At 41.2% G+C, this 18488-nt stretch overlaps 1 protein-coding gene and 1 non-coding gene across 6 annotated transcripts in view; one reads left to right on the forward strand and one right to left on the reverse strand.

Moving 5' to 3' along the window:
* Nucleotides 1-18488, reverse strand: part of BMPR1B (bone morphogenetic protein receptor type 1B) — a 443407-nt gene that overhangs the window by 108942 nt on the left and 315977 nt on the right. Inside the window, exon 1 of one of the 5 annotated variants that reach the window (XM_002716975.6) lies at nucleotides 12293-12473. The exons of the other annotated variants lie outside the window; for them this stretch is intronic. Within the exon in view, the coding sequence (XP_002717021.2) occupies nucleotides 12293-12365 (73 nt within the window). The 5' untranslated portion in view covers nucleotides 12366-12473. Of the gene's footprint in view, nucleotides 1-12292; nucleotides 12474-18488 lie in introns of those variants that run through there. 5 annotated transcript variants of the gene reach the window in all.
* On the forward strand, nucleotides 16617-16721 carry LOC127483392 (U6 spliceosomal RNA). The gene has a single exon (XR_007909563.3). It is a non-coding gene; the product is annotated as a U6 spliceosomal RNA (small nuclear RNA).

An 18488-nucleotide genomic window follows, 5' to 3' on the forward strand; every position in this document is an offset into this window, starting at 1 on the left:
AGAACTCAACTGTATGCCTCAGCTCTGTCCACTGCTCACCTCAGATACTCAGGAGTTGGGCTCAGAACAAACGCTGTGACAGTGGCCTCCCACCAGAATGGATTCTGACAGCACCGACCTGGCTGACCAGAGGGCGGGACTTGTAAACTAGAATGTGGCTCAATAAAACAGGACATTCAAAGTCAAAACTACCAGTTCTGAGCTTTATTTATACTTGGAAAATTTGTCTTTGTGGTGACACTGAAGTGGGGATGACGGAGTGTGTGTGTATCTGTAAAAACTGTGTTTCTAAATAGTCAGCCTAAATGATCCTAATCAAAATTAAATGTAATTCCTAAAGAACCAGAACTAAAGCTCTGGGGTCCCAAGTTGTGTGCTGCCTTCAGAAGGAAGAGTGAGACTTGAGATAAGTCACTCGGTAACTTGCACATCTTCTTTGCTTGTACAAATCAAGAAGCAGAACTCAATTCTGCAAAGTAACTAGGTTTTTCCAAACATGTGTGTGTGTATCTTTAATATATATTTCTAAGTTTGTTTTAAACTGTGTGAATGCTTGTTTATACATAATGGCACTTTATCCTCTGTTAAAGAATCCTTCACCTCCATCATCCCACACACAAACTACTTCCCTTCTTACTTGAAAGGAAATTCCTTTTCAAGGTTCACAGTACATTAGAGACAGCTGCAATGCTGAGCGTCCTCCAGAAACTTTAAAAAGCTGCAGATGGAGCTTGGGCATGACATGGATCATGAAAGGAGACAATCCCAAGCATTAAGATTGCCCCTTCTTTTAATTTCACATATTCTGGGGTGTTGGGTGCTGCCTATATACATCAAAAGAGGTGTGCGTGTGTGTGTGTGTGTGCATGTGTTTATTTTAAATCAAATCATTGAAAGAATGCAGGAGTTTGCTATAAATGACCATCTTGATCACTCATTTTCAAAGCGAGATGAAGTAAAAAGTACATTTCCAGTTAAGAATGTTTTAACGACAGACATTGACTATTAACTTCCAAAGACACAAACCTCCCATCAACCACACCTTGCCTGGGTAGGTTTCCATAAGGCCCTGGAACTCAAAAGTGTTTGTCTGGAAACCTCAATTCTGGACTCAGAACCAGCACAACAATACAAACTGAAGGTAGTTTTAGAAGTCTAGCAGAGAACTTTTCCAGCAGAAACTGAAAGGAGAGTTATGACTTGATTTCTTTCCAGAATCGTCCCCACAACTGCTGGACAACCACCACGACATAAACTATTTCCATGGGGAAAAATGAGGTTCAGGAGCCCCAGACAACAAAGCGGCACACTCTTAGTGTGATTCAGAGGCAAACCCTGAGCAGATGTCCAGGGGTTTAACAGCTGTCTAATGGCTGTTTGGACACAGAAACTAATTGCATAGATCTGAGGAAGAGAAGGGAAATTCGGGATTCCCATTTCATTTCGGTTTCCCAACAATCCTTCAATTCACTGTTCCAAGTAAATTAAGACAAACTAGCCCTTCCTCATCATTACAGATAATATTTTAATAGTGCTAGGACAACTGTTTTATTAAACAATGTGTAATGAAAACGTAATATTTTATGAAAGATTGTCCAAACTGGCTATGTAGGGAAAATAAAGACTGTTCTTTTTAATGCACATGAATAGACAGTTTCTTCCTAGTCAATTTCAAGGGGAGGGGTCACAGTCTCCGTGCATAGGTAAAAAGTGAACTGAAATCTATTAACTCACATCCAGTGTACATGGAATCCCTTGGGATGGCTATTAAGTTGAGCTTTCTGGGGTCAGCTCCCAAATAATTGGCTTCAATTTGGGATGGGGATACTGGGACTCACCTCTTGGAAATGATCCTGATTCTGATGTAGGAAATACTAGTTCATAGAACAAAGCCATGAGAATAGCAGACACAAACTGACGAGTGAGGATCACACGTTGCTCACCAGCTGATCCCTACCCAATGGCCTTTGCAGCAGGCCCTCAGCTGATGCTCACCTAACATCTGCATAAAACCCTCAATTCTACCAATCAGGCCAGAGAAAGGGGAAAATCACCTGATCCTGAACTCAGGTCTCTTCTGCCACGCTGCACAAAGCTGCCACAAAGCAAACACATTGGCCAACTGTTATATTATTGTTGGCAAGCACTGAAATTTGCTTAAAACCTTTACAAATGAAACCCAGCTGCTTAAGCTCAATACCAGATGTCTTCTACAATGTGTGGCTTTGATAGATTAAATTGAGCATAAGAAAGAGATGAAATATATGAAAATCTAATTTGCAAGATGTTTGTCATTAAGTCTATTTAACAAAAAAAGACAGAAAATTATATTTTTCACTTGAGGAGGTTAAGTAGGGTAGATTAATAATATTCATAATAGCTACTAAAATGCTTATGTTATAAATAAACTGTCCTGCATTTATTCGTAAAACCCAGGCCAAAAACAATCTTTAGAAATGCCCCATTCAAAGAATGTCATGTGTCGGTGAAATCACATGATTTAGCGCAAGGTTCCTTTTCCTTTAGGCCCATCCCCCAACTTGAACATGTTTTCACTCAAGGCATAGGAAATTAAGGAGGAAATATTTAGTGATATTGTCTGATTTCAATAAACTCTAGAAATCCTATGAAAACATATATATAAGAAACACATGTGTGTGGATTTGTATATGTATAAGAAAGTGTGTGAAGCACAAAGGGAATTTGTTCAGCAACCACAACGAAGTGGTGTCCACCTCGCTCTGTTCCCAGGCCATGATGGAACTCTTTCTGTGGTTTTCCAGCTCATGCACAGGTCTCCACAGCCTCACTGCAGAAGCTGGGTTAATTTCAGACAGCTACCGAAGTACTCCTCCAAAGAGCTGCTGCACTTTGCCTATTTCCAACGGGCTAACATTTCAGGTGTAATACAGAGTATTAGTCTTAAAATATACACCATTAAAAAGAAGAATAGGAACAAAAAAACACTTTTGTGAAAGACAAGTTCCGCCTGATCTCACTCACAGGAATGCTAAAAACACTGATCTCATAGAGGTGAAGAGATGTTAGAGAGAATAGGAGGAAGGGAGAGAGGCAGAAAGGTTCAAAGAATACTAAGTTGAAGCTGGAGAGCAATAAGAAGTTCTGGGGTTCTAGAGCCTCGTGGATGCACTATAATGATAAACTTCTCTTAAAAGCTAGAAGAATCATGAATTTCAACAAACATGATAAATGTTTGGGGAGACGCATTTATCCTGATTTGGGCATTACACGATGTCTAAATGTAAACATAAAGGGTACTCTGTAATTATACACAAATTTCATTTTTTTCATTTACTTGAGAGACAGACAGACAGACAAGACAAACTGACAAAGAGAATGCCCACAGGCCTGCAAATACCAAGGCAAGGCCACACCAAAGCTGGGAGCTGGAACTCAATTCAGGTGGCAGGGACCCAAGTACTTGAACCATCACCTGCTGCCTCCCTGTGTTTGCATCGACAGGAGCTAGAATCAAGGAGTGGAGACCGGACTTAAAACCAGCTACTCTGAGATGGGACACAGGCATCTTAATCAGCAGCCCAACTGCTCAAACATCTGTCACGATATATACAATTTTAATATCTCAGTTTAAAATACATAAAGATTGATGCTTGGTAATGAAATCTGAAAATACTAATTTGAGCATATTACCTCTATCCAACACAAGCATTCTTTTTATCCTTTACCTCCATGAAAAAATGCATAGTCATTAAAGTTCCACAACAATTATAACTGGCAAGCTTTGGTGCCTTTTTAAGATTTGAAAAAAAAATATATTTTTCAGATTTGGAAAAAAATAATTTCTGTTAGAGGGAAGCCAAAATAAAGAACATTTTGGCAAAGGAATAGTTTGATAATGACTATTTCTATAAACACAGTAACAGAAAGATAATTTCATGCAGATTGCGCAAAACAAACCCAGGCTTGGACTTTCTAAAGCTGGTATATAGAGATATATAGAGAATATATAGAGATATACAGAGAAAAATGTTAAGACATCTTGTTATATTGTCCCGGGGTGAGCATTCAGCCTAGCAGTTAATATATCCATACATACCCCGTACAAAGCACCTGGGTTTGACTCGTGACTCTAGCTCCTGATTCCAACCTGGATTAAGTTCCCAGTTCCTGACTTTGGCCGTGGTCCATTCCTGGCCATAACAGGCATCTGGAGAATGAACCAGCAGATGAGAATTCTTTGTCTCAAATAAAAAAAAAAAAATGTAAAACTGTCTCACATTTGTCTGATATCCCAAGAATGTGGTTTTCTTATCACAGAAGTTCCCCAACTGATGAAGAAGTTGTGTAAAGTCACTATCTCCTTATACATGAAATTCCCATTAAAACTGTGAAGACACCAAGATGAATAGGAGGTACATTACATATTGCATATTGTAAAATACTATGAATCCGAGCCAGTTTTCAGCAGAAAGTCTTGAGGATTTTTTTAAAGGGGAATCAAAAATACATATTAATTTTCCTCTAGACTCCAAAAGAGATTAAAAGCCTACTTTTAGACACTAAGTTCCCAGAATCCGATCAAATGTATGATGTACACTACTGGCCTCAAACCCATGGCCTGCTCAGAGGTTATAAATGCAAAACTTATGAGATGCTCTTTGTGATGCATAAGCTTGAAATTACTATTTTAATAAAGGAGTGAGAATTAAATATAAAAACCTGTCAGAACCAAAGCCTGTGGAGTCACAAGTACTTTGAGTTCTGTCATGACTGTGCTATGTTGTCTCTATGCCACCTTATTTTAAAAAGCAAAATATAATCATGTATCTCATCATTTACTGTTACAGTAATTTTGTGGAATCTACAAAGATACATTACCATCATTTTTGGTAGTAACATTAGCCATTCATTGTCCACTAAGAAGTGTCAGCAGTATTCATACTGCTATTCTGAGTGACAAGAGAAGCTATATTAAATGCTTGTGATTGCCAACCTAATCTGAAACCTCTTCCAGAAAACCTGGACCTGCCCTAGAGGTAGAATTCTGTTCTTGTCTAGGAGCCATCTTAACACTGGGTGACTTTATATTCCAGCTGGGTTACATCTGATTATTCAACAGGCCAGCAGCCAATCAAAGTCGCCCTCTGAAAAGACATGACAAAGACAAAGGAAAGGAAAGGGAAAAGAAAAAAAGGATGGCAAGACAAGCCAGTGAAGCATGATCAGCTAACTTTGGAGACCTAAGCAAAAAGGGTCTGAGACTGTCAGGGACTGCAGCCACTATTTCCAGTGAGGAGAGGAAGTATGAGCACCTTCAGGGAGACGACTCTACAGGCCAAGCACTCAGACAGTGACTTCCTCTGAGAGTGACACAGATCATGAGATACCACTCAGACCACAGATGAAAAACAAAACTCACAGGGAGGGATTCTATCAAGGGGATCTCATTTCATTTAGACTATTGGAGCCGCTGCGGTGGTGCAGCGGGTTAAGCTGTGGCCTGTGGTACTGGCATCTCATAGGAGCGTGAATTCAAGTCCCAGTTGCTTCACTTCAGATCCATCTCTGGGCTAATGCACCTGGGAAATCAGAAGAAGCCCAAGTGGTTGGGTCCCTGCAGTCACATGGGAGACTTGGAAGAAGCTCCTGGCTTTGGTCTGGCACAGCCATAGCTGTTACAGTTATCTAGGGAGTGAACCATCAGATAGAACATTCTCATTCTCTCTCTTCCTCTCTTTCTCTCTCTCCCTCCCTCCCTCCCTCTCTGTGTGTGCATGTGTGTGTGTGTCTTTTTCTCTCCGTGACTGTGCCTTTCAAATAAATAAATATTTTTAATATTTTTAATAAAAAGACAAGTAAAACTTAATAGCATTTAAGCAAAGGCATGGACAAACAGAGCAGAAAGGCAAAGAACTTTACAAGCTGTGGAAATGGAATATGTGAATTCCCTGAGTGAGAAAATGAGTGGACCTTTTCATTTATTGACTTAATTCTGGACAATAGAGGGTCATATGGCTGATACTCAGTAGGTATGGCCCAGAGCTCAGATCAAACCTTGCAGGCCACATAACAACCTGAACCTATCCTAAATGCAAGGAGAATTCATTGAAGAACTTTAGATGAAAGGGAAAGAAGAACAGACCAAACACACAGCGTGCAAGAGGCGGCGGTGGCCCAGGAGGCCCTTCAGGACAAATGGAAGCTCAGTTCCTTATGGCCTGCTGTGTCCCCTAAGGCCTGTAACCAATCATTTTTCGTCATGCCCCCATTCAACTGTTTTCTTGAGTTTCTGGGTTTTGTAACCAAAATATCAATACTAATACTAGTGATTCATATAGCCAACTAATCGAAGAGATATGAGAAAGATGAGACCAAGCAGCGAAATCAGTTAACCCCAAAGCCACAGCTTCTCCAGAGCTGAAAGTAACAATGGAAAGGCAAGCGTCTGGCCCAACAGCTTAAGTCACCGTGTGGGATGCCAACATCACATACCGCAGTGCCTGGTTCCAGCCCTGACTACCCTACTTCTGATTTGGTCTCCTGGCAATGTGCGTTCTGGATGTAGCAGGTTGAGTTCCAGTCTGCAGACTTCAGCCTGGCCCAGCCCTGGCTGCTGCAGGCATTTGGGGAATGAACCAGGTATAGGCCTGACTTTCAACTATGATAAAAATAAGAAAAATGAAGAGGCCTAAAATAACAATTACATTATTCTGAGTTCATGGTCAGAAAATCATTGTCACATATTTTGATGTTAACATTTCCAAACCATCAAATGCATATTAAGATATACCAAGTAAGCGACAGTTTTAACTATAATCATCAAGAACAAAAGAAAGTTCATCTAGACCTAAATTTAACATAAGAAAACCTGATAGAAAATTTAGCTAAGATTAATTTTCCTATAATTAGTTGTCAATATTTTTCAGTTATTTCATAAGCTCAATTTCTTAAATGAATCTTAAATACAGATACACATTTTTAAAGTTAGGGAAACTTTGCATAGATTTGCCCCTGATAATTCTAAATCAATAAAAGATTTATAAAGTGTTACTTCAGATTCAATTGGCCTAACAGAGGAGAAAAATGGATTTGTTGTTACTCTGATGGTTCTAACACTACTGTTCTTCCAGAAGCCCCACATATAAAAGTATTTCAAAAACTCTGCAGGAGGGTGGGCATTCAGCCGAGTGGTAAAGCTACCTGGGTTCAATTCCCATCCGTAGCTCTTAACTACAGGCTCTGACTAATGCAAACAGTGGAAGGCAGCAGGTAATGGCTCAAGTTCCTGCCACCCATGTTACAAAACTGGATTAAGTTCCTGGCTCCTGGCTCTTGCTCACCCCCCAAGCCCTTGTGTGTACAAGGTGAATGAACCAGCAGGTGGGAACACTCTCTGTTTTTCATTGCTCTCAGCTAAATAAATAAAACTTTAATAAAGTTCTAGAAAAATGGATTTAAAAATAATTTTAGAGCAAAAAGTTTAAAACTGTCCATAAAAAGGTCTTTATAATGTTCACGGGAAATGCCAATTTTGAAAAACTATGCGTGGATTTCAAAAATGTTTACATCAAAACAACTTATCCTTTACATCAATTTCCACAAACTTTCTGAAGTACCCTCATATTTATAAATAAAAATATATAGGTATTTATATTTAATAAGACATCTATATGTTGCCACCACTTTTATAAAAACATTACCTTCTCATAAAAAAACATGACATCCAACAATTGGAGTCAGTTATGTGAAATGTGTACTAGCCACTCAACTCTGCAGCATCTGAGCTGAGAACTACAGCTCATTCATCTCCTCCCAGGTAAACTACCACAGAGCTCGAATTTCTTACATCTGTGATGCTCACCACAACTTGCAGTTACTGCCAATTAATAGCTGGGGATTAATTGTTGGAAATGCCACATAATAGCTGTAGTAGAAAACATTCTAAACACAGAACCACATTTATGCATTTAACAGCTGTGTTGGTCTAACAGTTCAGATTTTCACTCTACTTTGCCATATGGTTTCAAGGATCATTTTTCACTTGAAAATATCACCAAACATTGATGCCCTAGAGTCATACTACCATTCTACTCTCAAAACTACACATTCACAGTTATGGCTGTTATCCTCCTGCTATTGGATTCCCTACTTGCCTTAATTTTACTTAAAATAGTTTATAACTGATTTTTTAAATTTTAAATTAGTGTCAACCAGGTCAAACATAAATCTTACATGAGGAACCCTATGGAATATGACCTGGCAGTGGGGAGGTAGGATGTAAACTCTGGGTTATAAAACTGTAGGGACCATGCAGGCTGTGACCTGCTCTTGTTCACTGCATTTAGGAATTTTCCTGTATTCTAAAAGAATTGACTTGTACTTCCTATCTCACCTCTTTTTTTTTTTTCTGTCCTCCCAGATGTAGAATTACTTTTAAACTTAAAGGTAAAAATGTAGCTGCCAACTTGCATTTTAGTCTCGTTGCTAAAGTAACCTATTACTATGATCTCAAGAGAAAAAAATGTAAAACTGCAGGACCACTCACATGTATATTTAACAAGGCACTAAATGAAAATTGCACCTCTTTAAATGCCAGAACAGGAGACCCATCCACTGCAGGAAGGGGACACTGCTTCCACAATGTGTTGGAACAACAAACAGAAAATCCAGTAGTTTTTAGGTCTGGCAGGCAGTCTATCACCTTTATAGCATCACTAAACTCCTTTAGTAGACAAAAGAGAACAGTAGTAACCAAAATGACACTTTCAGACTATTTACACTTTGTCCTCCATTCGTTTGATTGCCTGGGATTCTCTATTATGTTTTGAAAAGAAAGGGGCTGGGTAGTGTAAGTAGCTTAATCTAAAACCAATCCATTTTAAGTAGAAGTGAACAGTAAAGGTTGTCATCCTCACAGGTCACATTTTCTCTTTTAGGAAGGAAATTCCACATTCCAAGACTCCTAGCTTTAAAAAATACATTGCTGAAGCAAACACGATGTGCCAGTTTTAAAGACATGAAGTTCAAAACTTCTAGCAAGATGTACTATTGCCTTTTTTTTTTCCTAAACCAGTGCCTTATCAAGTAAAACATCTATGATGGAAGCAATGATAAGACTTGGGCTGTCGGATCACCCTATACCCAAGCCACCCTCACTACTACCTCAAATGCAGGCTTCCTTTGCACTAAATTATGACTTCGAAGAGATTCGCACCATTTGTGGTAGAACTGCAAGGTCCTTATGCACTCATGCCAGCTAAGATGGGAAGTACCATTATATTAGAATTGTGGCCGGCGCCGCGGCTCACTAGGCTAATCCTTCGCCTTGCGGCGCCAGCACACTGGGTTCTAGTCCCAGTAGGGGCGCTGGATTCTGTCCTGGTTGCCCCTCTTCCAGGCCAGCTCTCTGCTATGGCCAGGGAGTGCAGTGGAGGATGGCCCAAGTGCTTGGGCCCTGCACCCCATGAGAGACCAGGATAAGTACCTGCCTCCTGCCATCGGATCAGTGCAGTGCACCGGCTGCAGCGCGCCGGCCGCGGTGGCCATTGGAGGGTGAACCAACAGCAAAGGAAGACCTTTCTCTCTGTCTCTCTCTCTCATTGTCCACTCTGCCTGTCAAGAAAATAAAAAAAAAAAAAAAAGAATTGTATCTAGGAGCTACACTGAATCCATTCTGTATATTAATGAGAATTAATGGAATTCGATTGTAGTAATTATCATGCATTGGCTGTGAGAACCAATAAACTCCTTTAAATACAAATAGAAATAAAATTATGAGGTTTCCATGTGCAAAAGCACATCCAAAAGCTCATGGCAAAATCGAACTATAAGATAATTTGATTTTGATGTCAAAAAATTCTGAAAGCTACACATAGCTTTTTCATCATATGTATTTCTTAAATATTATGAATATTCCTTATAAGCATAGATTCCAAATTTTTTTCACCAACTACACATGTTTAAATTCTATGTCCACAAACTTTTTGAAGTAACATCATATTTAATTGGCAAAATATTTGTCTTGGCCCAAAGCACACATTCTCCTAGTGTGTCAAGTTGTCATTTTGCAATGCATTTACTTCAATAAGGACTTAGGGTTTCAGCACATTAATCTTGGCCTTGTCACTCACTTAAGAGTCATGACCACTTCATTGATCTGTGTTTCCTATTTACCTTTTAGTGTGTGATCCTCATTCTCACTGAAGCAAATGCAGAATTAATGATTGAAAAGGTTTTATGCATTATCAATGCATATTTAACTTTGGTACTCCAAGGTGTTTAATCTTGGTGACACCTGTAAGTGGCTGTGTATAGCACACTCTGTCCTCATTAGGGAAAAAATTACAAAGAACATTAAGTTCATTTAGTTTATTCTGTAAAAACTTAGAGAAATTTCTTAAAAAATAAAAAAGCTTGACTGATGACAAAGCTGGGAACATCAACGGGGACTCAGCGTGTGAATCACACTCAGAGGAGCTACCAGTCTGCAGAACCTTGGCTCAGTGTACAATTCCAGCTTCCTTGTTTGCTAGCCTTGCAAATGCTGATTATTAAAAATCACACTAATAATAGTAAACTCCCAGGTCTGTTATGTGCCAGATTCTATTCCATATGCTAAATGTTTCCTCATTTAGTTATCAAGCAACGTTATGGTAAATACAGTTATTATCCGCATTTTACAGTTGAAAAAACTGATATATAAACACGATAAGCTCATGTGAGAGTACACCTCTGCTAAGTGGCAGAGCTAGGATTCAAATCCAGGCATTCTGGGCCCAGAATTCACATTCCTAACCCATTGTGCTATAAGATAAATAGAAACACACATACACGAGTGCATGCATCAAAGAGGCTTAGACAGGGAGTTTAAGAATGAAAAGCTATATGGCCCAGAAAAGCAAGGCAGGTCTCTGGCTTCAACCTCCTCCTTGAAAAACAACTAGACATTATTTTATACAGCATTTATTTCAAGGTACCTTCTATGTCTAAGATTTCATGATTCAGTCCAGAGCATATGGCCTGTTTGTTATTGGCATAACTCACAGTAAAATCAGATATTCATGTGTTTCAAGGAAAATGTTAAAAGAGGATACAAAATTATCTTCAGGCAATGAAGCAATAGTAGCAGCTGAAACAGAGGAATGAGAATTTTATCTCACATCTATCATGCTGATTTTCACTTCCTGCAACACCGTTCAGAAGCAGTTTCATCGAGGTTTTCTATTCTTTTCTAGAAGGTACCAGATTCTAACTTTTGGAGAAAAGGAGAAAAACTAGCAACCCAGGTAGATGAACTACCTGTCATTCCTTCATATTAATGCACAAAACTCCCTTCAGTTCCACTATCTATACCAGAAATTAAAAGCATTTTTCTACAGAGCCATGCCATAAAATGTTGTATTTTAGTTACATCATGGAATACTTAGAGATTCTGAAAACCTTAATCCTGTAAGTGCCGACCCCAAGTACAGAACAACTGATAACACACACTTATCTGTTAAGTAGCACAGCCAAATTAGTTCTGCAGAACTCATCCACAAACACAGAGAGTTGAACTGTAAATGCATTTCAATCTTGTGCATGCTCCTTTTATCATCAGGCTTTGGTGTATAAAGCCATTATTTCCTTATTGTCAACTTTTTAACTCCCTCATTGCAATTACTACCACCACTAATTATTTCATATTCATTGTTACCTTTCTTTTAATTTGAAAATAGTACACTTACTCTTAGAAACTACTCATTTATTTAAAAATTTCAGATAATATATTAAACTGTTACATTTTAGCTTGATACCATAATCTGCACAGAACTATCAAAAAAGCCAGACTCTTAAATGTGGACAAGCATCTGACACATTCACAAGCTACAATCACTGCCACTATAAAATGACAGACTAACTCAATGCATGCTTATAAAAATTATAGTTCACTTCAAAGTTAATTAACTAACCTACACACATCTAACAGTACTCAAATTCATCAAGGTATTGCCTGTTAGAATTATTTCAGTACTTCACATAGCAAGTATCACAGCATGTTGACAGTTCCACTCTGCAACTTCCAAAGTGGACTGGGTGTAATTCCAAGTGGCTAGAGAAAAGAGAAACTTTTTAAATCCGTTTAAAAGGATACAGACAGAGCACCCCAAAAGCCTTGCCCTGACAGAGCACGCAGTACAAGTGACAGAGCAGTTGGAGAATGGGGATCGGGACACTCTGAGCCACTGAACCTATGTGTGACCGAGCTAGGAAAGCAGACCTGAAGCCAGCCCCTGCAGCACTGCTGTGTGGGGCGCCTTGATCTCCTTACCCCTCGCGTGCACAGACAGAAGAATGACGGAGGAAATGGGAAGCTGCCCGCGGAGTTCCTCCAGCCAACCCATTGCAGTAGGAGAGCAGTCAGTGGGACCCGCCCGGGAGCCTCCCGCCTCCGGCTTCTGGGCCTCGGAGCTCTCTGCGCGCCTCGCGCGGCTGCCACTCTTGTCAGAGCCGCCAGCAAGCCCGAGAGACAGGAGCCTGAAAGACAAGCCTGTTACAAACTGGTTCTGTCACCGCCGAGACCTCAGCGGATCACCTCGCGGGGCGGACAACAAAGGGCGCTGAGGCCCCAGAGCAGGACTGTTTTCTTAAGAAGGGAGCCTGACCCAGCTGCCCACACCAGGGCCAGCCCTCGCGGGGGGCTTCGTGGGGCCCCACCCACGCGCGGGTGGCAAGAAAACAGTTTCTTTCCTTCCTCCAAGGTGTTTCCCTGAGAAATGTGCAAAGATCAGGGGAAATCGTTTCTTTTCTGTGACGAAATGACTAGCCTGGTGTCGCGCATCGGGGCAGTCTCCTCACACGTTTAAATAATGATGCAAAGCCCCTGGAGTCAAGTGCACAGGCCCAGGAGAGCATCCCAGGGACGCACAAAGCCATCTCCAGCGAATGCTGCGCGCTGCCACTCACTCATCAATTAATTTTCAATGACTCTAGTTTTAACTTACTTGTAGAAAAGCGCTGGGAACCCAGGCAACCTTACTATACAAATAAAACCTTTCTAAGTGATTCCGTATTTTAGATTTTAACTGTAACTGTGTCTCAATGTAAACTATGGTAAAGTTTCATTTCCCGTGATCTTCAATGATCAACAGGAAAGTATTTCTTTTAATGTTTTTTCTTTTATTCTGAGATCTGTCGAGAGTAAATGAAGAGCGAGAACTATAGACAGGCAGCATGCGTAGAAATTAAAATACCACCTCAGACACCAACAGAAGCAGTGATTAACCCGCATCAGTTTGCCTGACAAAGGATTAATGAGAGCAGTTATATTTCAGTTGCTATATCCATAGGTTCACTTCATATTTTGAGAATTATTTTCTTAGAACAAAATCTCTGCCATCTGCTTGCTTTAAAGACCACCCCCAGCCCCCTCCCACCACATCCTACACCCACCCACCGTTGTCTCTTGGGGGCCATTCAAGTCTACTCTCCAGACCAGAGAAGCGCATCAGGTGTTTTAGGATATTACAATCAACCCCACACCCCCAGTTCATAGAGGAAGCTGAATAGAAACTCAGCACTTTCACCGTTCAGGCAATCTTGAATACTCAGAGCATGATACACCACACATTTCACAGAAGCCACACTTCCGGCTTGTCAGGAACATGGCAGTTGGGGACGGTGAAAAGGAATTCCCTTTCCGTGTTAGTTATCCATATCTGCTTTAGTAAGGAACGGAGACTGGGGCACAGTACAACGAATTAAGGTCATCGGGAGAGGAGTAGCTATGTGTGGGCAAAGATGACAAAAATCAGGCAAACGTCGTTCAAATGTGAGCCAACTTCACAACACGGTTCCTCTGCCAGTTTGGAGCCCAGCCTTGAGCTTTGGGGCAAGGAGTGAATAGCTAGAACGTGACACAGCTCCCACTTCCCCAGTGTGGCCATCCACAAAAGGGTTCACAGCACAGAGAAGATCTTTGCCCTCTCTCCAGAATCATAAATCAGTGCAAGCCAATTTATATCAGCAACCATTTGCGCTTTTAAACTATGTGCTAGCTGAAGATAAGGCACTCCAAGAACTTACAATAGCACAGAGAAAAAAAAAAAGATAGGCAATATAAAGGATTACGAAAAAGGCATTATACATTTTAAGATGAAGTCCCTCCAAAGAAATGCACACGGTCACCCAGAGTAGAGATGGATTACACTGAGCCAAAGATTGAAAGGGGAGCCGAACGCTGAAAGATGACTTGAATGTGTGCAGCAGTAAAGGAGCTGAAGACAGAAGCAAGTCCATGAGCAAGACTTGGTGGTAGGAATAAATATTTCATTTATGCAGTAGCATGGGAAGAAAACATCTTCCTGGAAGAGACGGCTCTGTTAGTAAGTGGTTGGAGGGGAAGAAAGCTGGACAGCATGGAACCAGATCATTCAGGGCTGCGAATACAGGTTACTGAGCCTGGACGACAGATTACACAAATGGCCATAGGCTTCTGAGCAACTGACTGGCTTAATGAATTTAGAAAAAAAAAAAAAAAAAGCGCCTTAGGACTTTAGGATGTAGTGTGAATCTGTGAATCTTATTTTCCAACAATGTGAGGAAAAGGGAAACAGATGAAAAGTGTAAGGACAGGTTTCCAAATTTCTGGCCAATACAGATTTTTTTCATTTAGAAAAATTAAGAGATTCCAGATGCATCCCTATTAATTCCCTCCACTTTGCTTTATGACTTAGCATGTGCTGGGTGCCAGCAATAAAGGTGATGTTCCACAAAATACAGTATAGGTCCTAGAATATTAGTCTCAAAAAAGAAAAAAAGAAAATGAAACTCTTATTATATATACGGGAAAACTGGCTTGGCAAACAATCCAGATTTTCATGATTAACTCACTGACCTCGATGTACATCAGGTAATCCACCATTCACATCTTAATTTCCAAAATCCAATCTAATTAAGGCTCTATCTGCAACAGGTCAATTAACAAATAAACCTCTGCAGGTAAATAAACTTTCAGGGATGGACACTGTGTTGCAAGGGGTTAGATCTCCACTCAGGATGCCTGCCTACCGTATCATGGTGTATGGTTGAATCCTGCCTCTGCCTCCTACCCTGGGAGACAGAAGGTGATGGCTCAAGTACCTGGGTTGCTACCACCCATGTGGGAGATCTGGATGGAGTTCCTGGCTCTTGGCTTTGGTCTGCTCCAGCCCCAGATGTTGCTGGCATTTGGAAAGCAAGCCAGCAGATAGAAGAGATATCTCTCTCTCTCTCTCTCTGTGTGTGTGTGTGTGTGTGAACACTCTACCAAATTAAAAAAACAAAAAAAAAAAAAAAAAACCAATTCCAGCAACAACACCTTCAGTCCTGACTTCCTAACTGGAGAGCTGCCTGCCGGAGGAATTACTGCCACCAACCGGCTTGCACACTTGCTTATGAAGCTACCACAACCTACTCATTCCATCGCTCCCCTAGATTCTATTTTAATTTCATCACATCTGTACCTACAGGGAGAAACTCCAGAAAGCAGAAAGGCAATGGTTGTTATCTGAGGTGCTCTTCAGCTTCTTCTGCACACAGCCCCCTTAGTTTGCAAGTTGATTTACACACCAAACGAGGCTTCATGGGCAGCTTGGAGAGGAAGGGAGAGGTCTCAGTGTGAGAATGGGCACTTCTTGCAGACTTCTTACCCAGACAGCCTCCTTCTTGATTGAGAGAAGCTTTGCTGGTAGTCAGGAGAGCCTGCTGGCGCTCTGGGTGTAACCTGGGGCACACTGCTTGAACCCTCAGTACTACAGCGTGCTCACTGCCTAACTGTGAATGTTGCTGTACCCATTAAACAAGTGAATGAATATTAACTACTAAATCTCACACCCAGAACCTAGGAAGGCATCAGAAAGTGTCATCGATTTCCCAGCAGCTCTCATAAATCACTCTTGAGCTTTCAATATGAAAGCCTTGACTAACAACGCTCTTTAATCTGACAGGTTAGGGGGCTGGCACTGTGGCATAAGCCATCACTGGTGACACCAGCATCCCAAATCAGGGTGCAGGTTCAAGTCCCTGCTACTCTGCTTCTGATCCATCTCCCTGCTAATGTGCCTGGAAAAAAAAGCAGAAGGCAGCAGAGGTACTTGGCCCCCTGCCACCCATATGGGAGACCGGGATGGAGTTCCAGGCTCCTGGCTTTTTTTGCAAAGTAAACCAGTAGATGCAAGCTCTCTCTCTCTCTCATCACTCTGCCTTTAAAATAAGTAAGTAAACTGAATAAGGATAGTAATATAACAGGCTGCAAAATAACATTTGTCAAATTATTCCTGTTACAAACAAATGTGACTATTAAAACAATGATATAAAGTATATCACATATTGCATCAAGGCTTAAGAAATTCTAACTTACACCTGTAAAAATATTGAATCAATTTATTTTTAGTGAATTCATGTATTTGAAGCAGAGGTACACTGATTAGATTTAAACTGAGTAACTACCTTGTTAACCACTTCAATTTGTGAGTTACTTTAGCATAACCTCCCATTCTCCTGATTTTATGCATATACACAGCTTTTGATACATCACAAATATTCACATTTGGCTGTATTCAGAGAGATGGTGTCTAGAGGTTGAAGATATGGGAACATTAAAAAAAGACAGTTACGCCTTCTTCAGCAGCACTTATACTAAAATTGGAAGGATACAGAGAAGGTTAGCATAGCTCCTGCACAAGGATGGCAAACAAATCTGGGAAGTGCTCCATTTTTTTAGGGGCCAATGCTGTGGCATAGCGAGCAAAGCTGCTGCCTGAAGCGCTGGCATCCCATATGGACATTGGTTCGAGTCCCAGCTGCTCTACTTCTGAACCAGATCCCTGTTAATGTGCCTGAGAAAGCAGAAGAAAATGGGCCAAGTCCTTGGGCCCCTGTATGCCTGTGGGGGATCCAGATGAAGCTCCTGGAACCTGGATTGGGATTGGCCCACCTCTGGCTATTGTGGCCATTTGGGGAGTGAACCAGCAGAATGAAGACCTTGCTCTCTATCTCTTTGTCTCCTTCTCTCTGTAACTCCACCTTTCAAATAAACAGATAAATCTTTAAAAACAAAGAGAGATAGAGTGGGCGTTGTGGTGGACAGGTTAAGCTACTGTTTGCAATGCTGGCACTTGATGCTGGGTGCAGTCCTGGCTGCTCCACTTCTGATCCAGCTCCCTGTTAAAGTGCCTAGGAAGACAGCAGATGATGGCCCAAGTGTTTGGGCCCCTGCCACCAGGTGGGAGCCCCAGACGGAGTTCAATGCTTCTGGCTTTGGTTTGGCCCAGCCCTGGTTGTTGTCGCCTTTTGGAGCGTAAACCAGCGAATGCAAGATCTCTCTCTTGCTCTTCCGATCTAAAATAATAATAAAAGGAGACAGCACCTGCCTTCATGTCTGAGCATCCTATGTAACACACCATCAAGTCAGGAGGCTGCAGCCCAGTCACTGGCTGCTAATGAAGAAACAGGCAAAGAATGGTGGAGAAACCGAGATGAATTCTGCTTGAAGCTGGGGGCTGGGCTCCGGCGGGGCAGGCATCTGAACTGGGTTTTCAGAAAGAAGTAGGAATCCACTGGGTGAAGAGGAGGAAGAGGAAGGCCCAGCAGAGACAACAGAAGGTACAGACCCTGTTGAGTCAAGAGAAGAGCTGTGCTTGCCAGGAACCTGAGAAACTGGATATGCCTAGAGAGTGGCAGCAGTGCAAAAGCAGGGTGGGCAAAGCCGGGAAGGGCCTGGCCCCCTCTAAGAGAAGTTCTGACTTCATCCTCCATGTACCGGAAGCAGTGTGGCTTGAGACACCGGCGCAGGTTTTTTTTTTTTTTTTTTTTTTTCACTGTGCAATCTAACTGCAGCCACTGCTTCTCACAGCTGATCATATTTCAAAGGAAAACTAGTAAAGTCTTGGAGATAGGATGAAAAATACTCTCCTTTGTAGGTAAGAAAATGGGACAACAGCCTTATGATTAGTATCAGTAACAATAAGGTGAGTGTTATTTTATTAATTGATCATCCCTGCTGATATTGTGTGGCATGAAATTTAGTTTTTAATTAAATTTCTGCCCAAAGTACATTAACAACAAGTTATTTCCTTCCTCCTGTTCGAATCCATAGCATCTCATATCTCTACTCTTCCATAGAGTTCTGTATTAAAATATTTTTCAAACTCTCATATGTGTTGTGCCAAAAACAGATCCGTGCAATTAGAACTGTAGGGGTAATTCAATGCATTATTCTGGTTTATCACTAAACTAAACACGTAGTGATGTAAAAAGTTTCTCCCTCTGCTAGGAAGAAAGAAAAATGAACAATAGAACCCAAACACAAACACTATTTCCTGACTTTGGAGTTTCTAAAAGAGCACAACTCCAGCCCCTTCTCGGGCGCCTCCGCCTCCCGCCTGCCCAACCCCGCTCTCATTTGCAGCATTCCACATCACTAGTCACTAACAAGCGGCTCCCCTCAGCCAAACAGCCCAAGATCATCACATCCTTGCAAATAAACA

This window comes from Oryctolagus cuniculus, chromosome 8 (assembly GCF_051225735.1).
Source record: "Oryctolagus cuniculus isolate XC-2025 breed Fujian yellow rabbit chromosome 8, ASM5122573v1, whole genome shotgun sequence".
NCBI lineage: Eukaryota > Metazoa > Chordata > Mammalia > Lagomorpha > Leporidae > Oryctolagus > Oryctolagus cuniculus.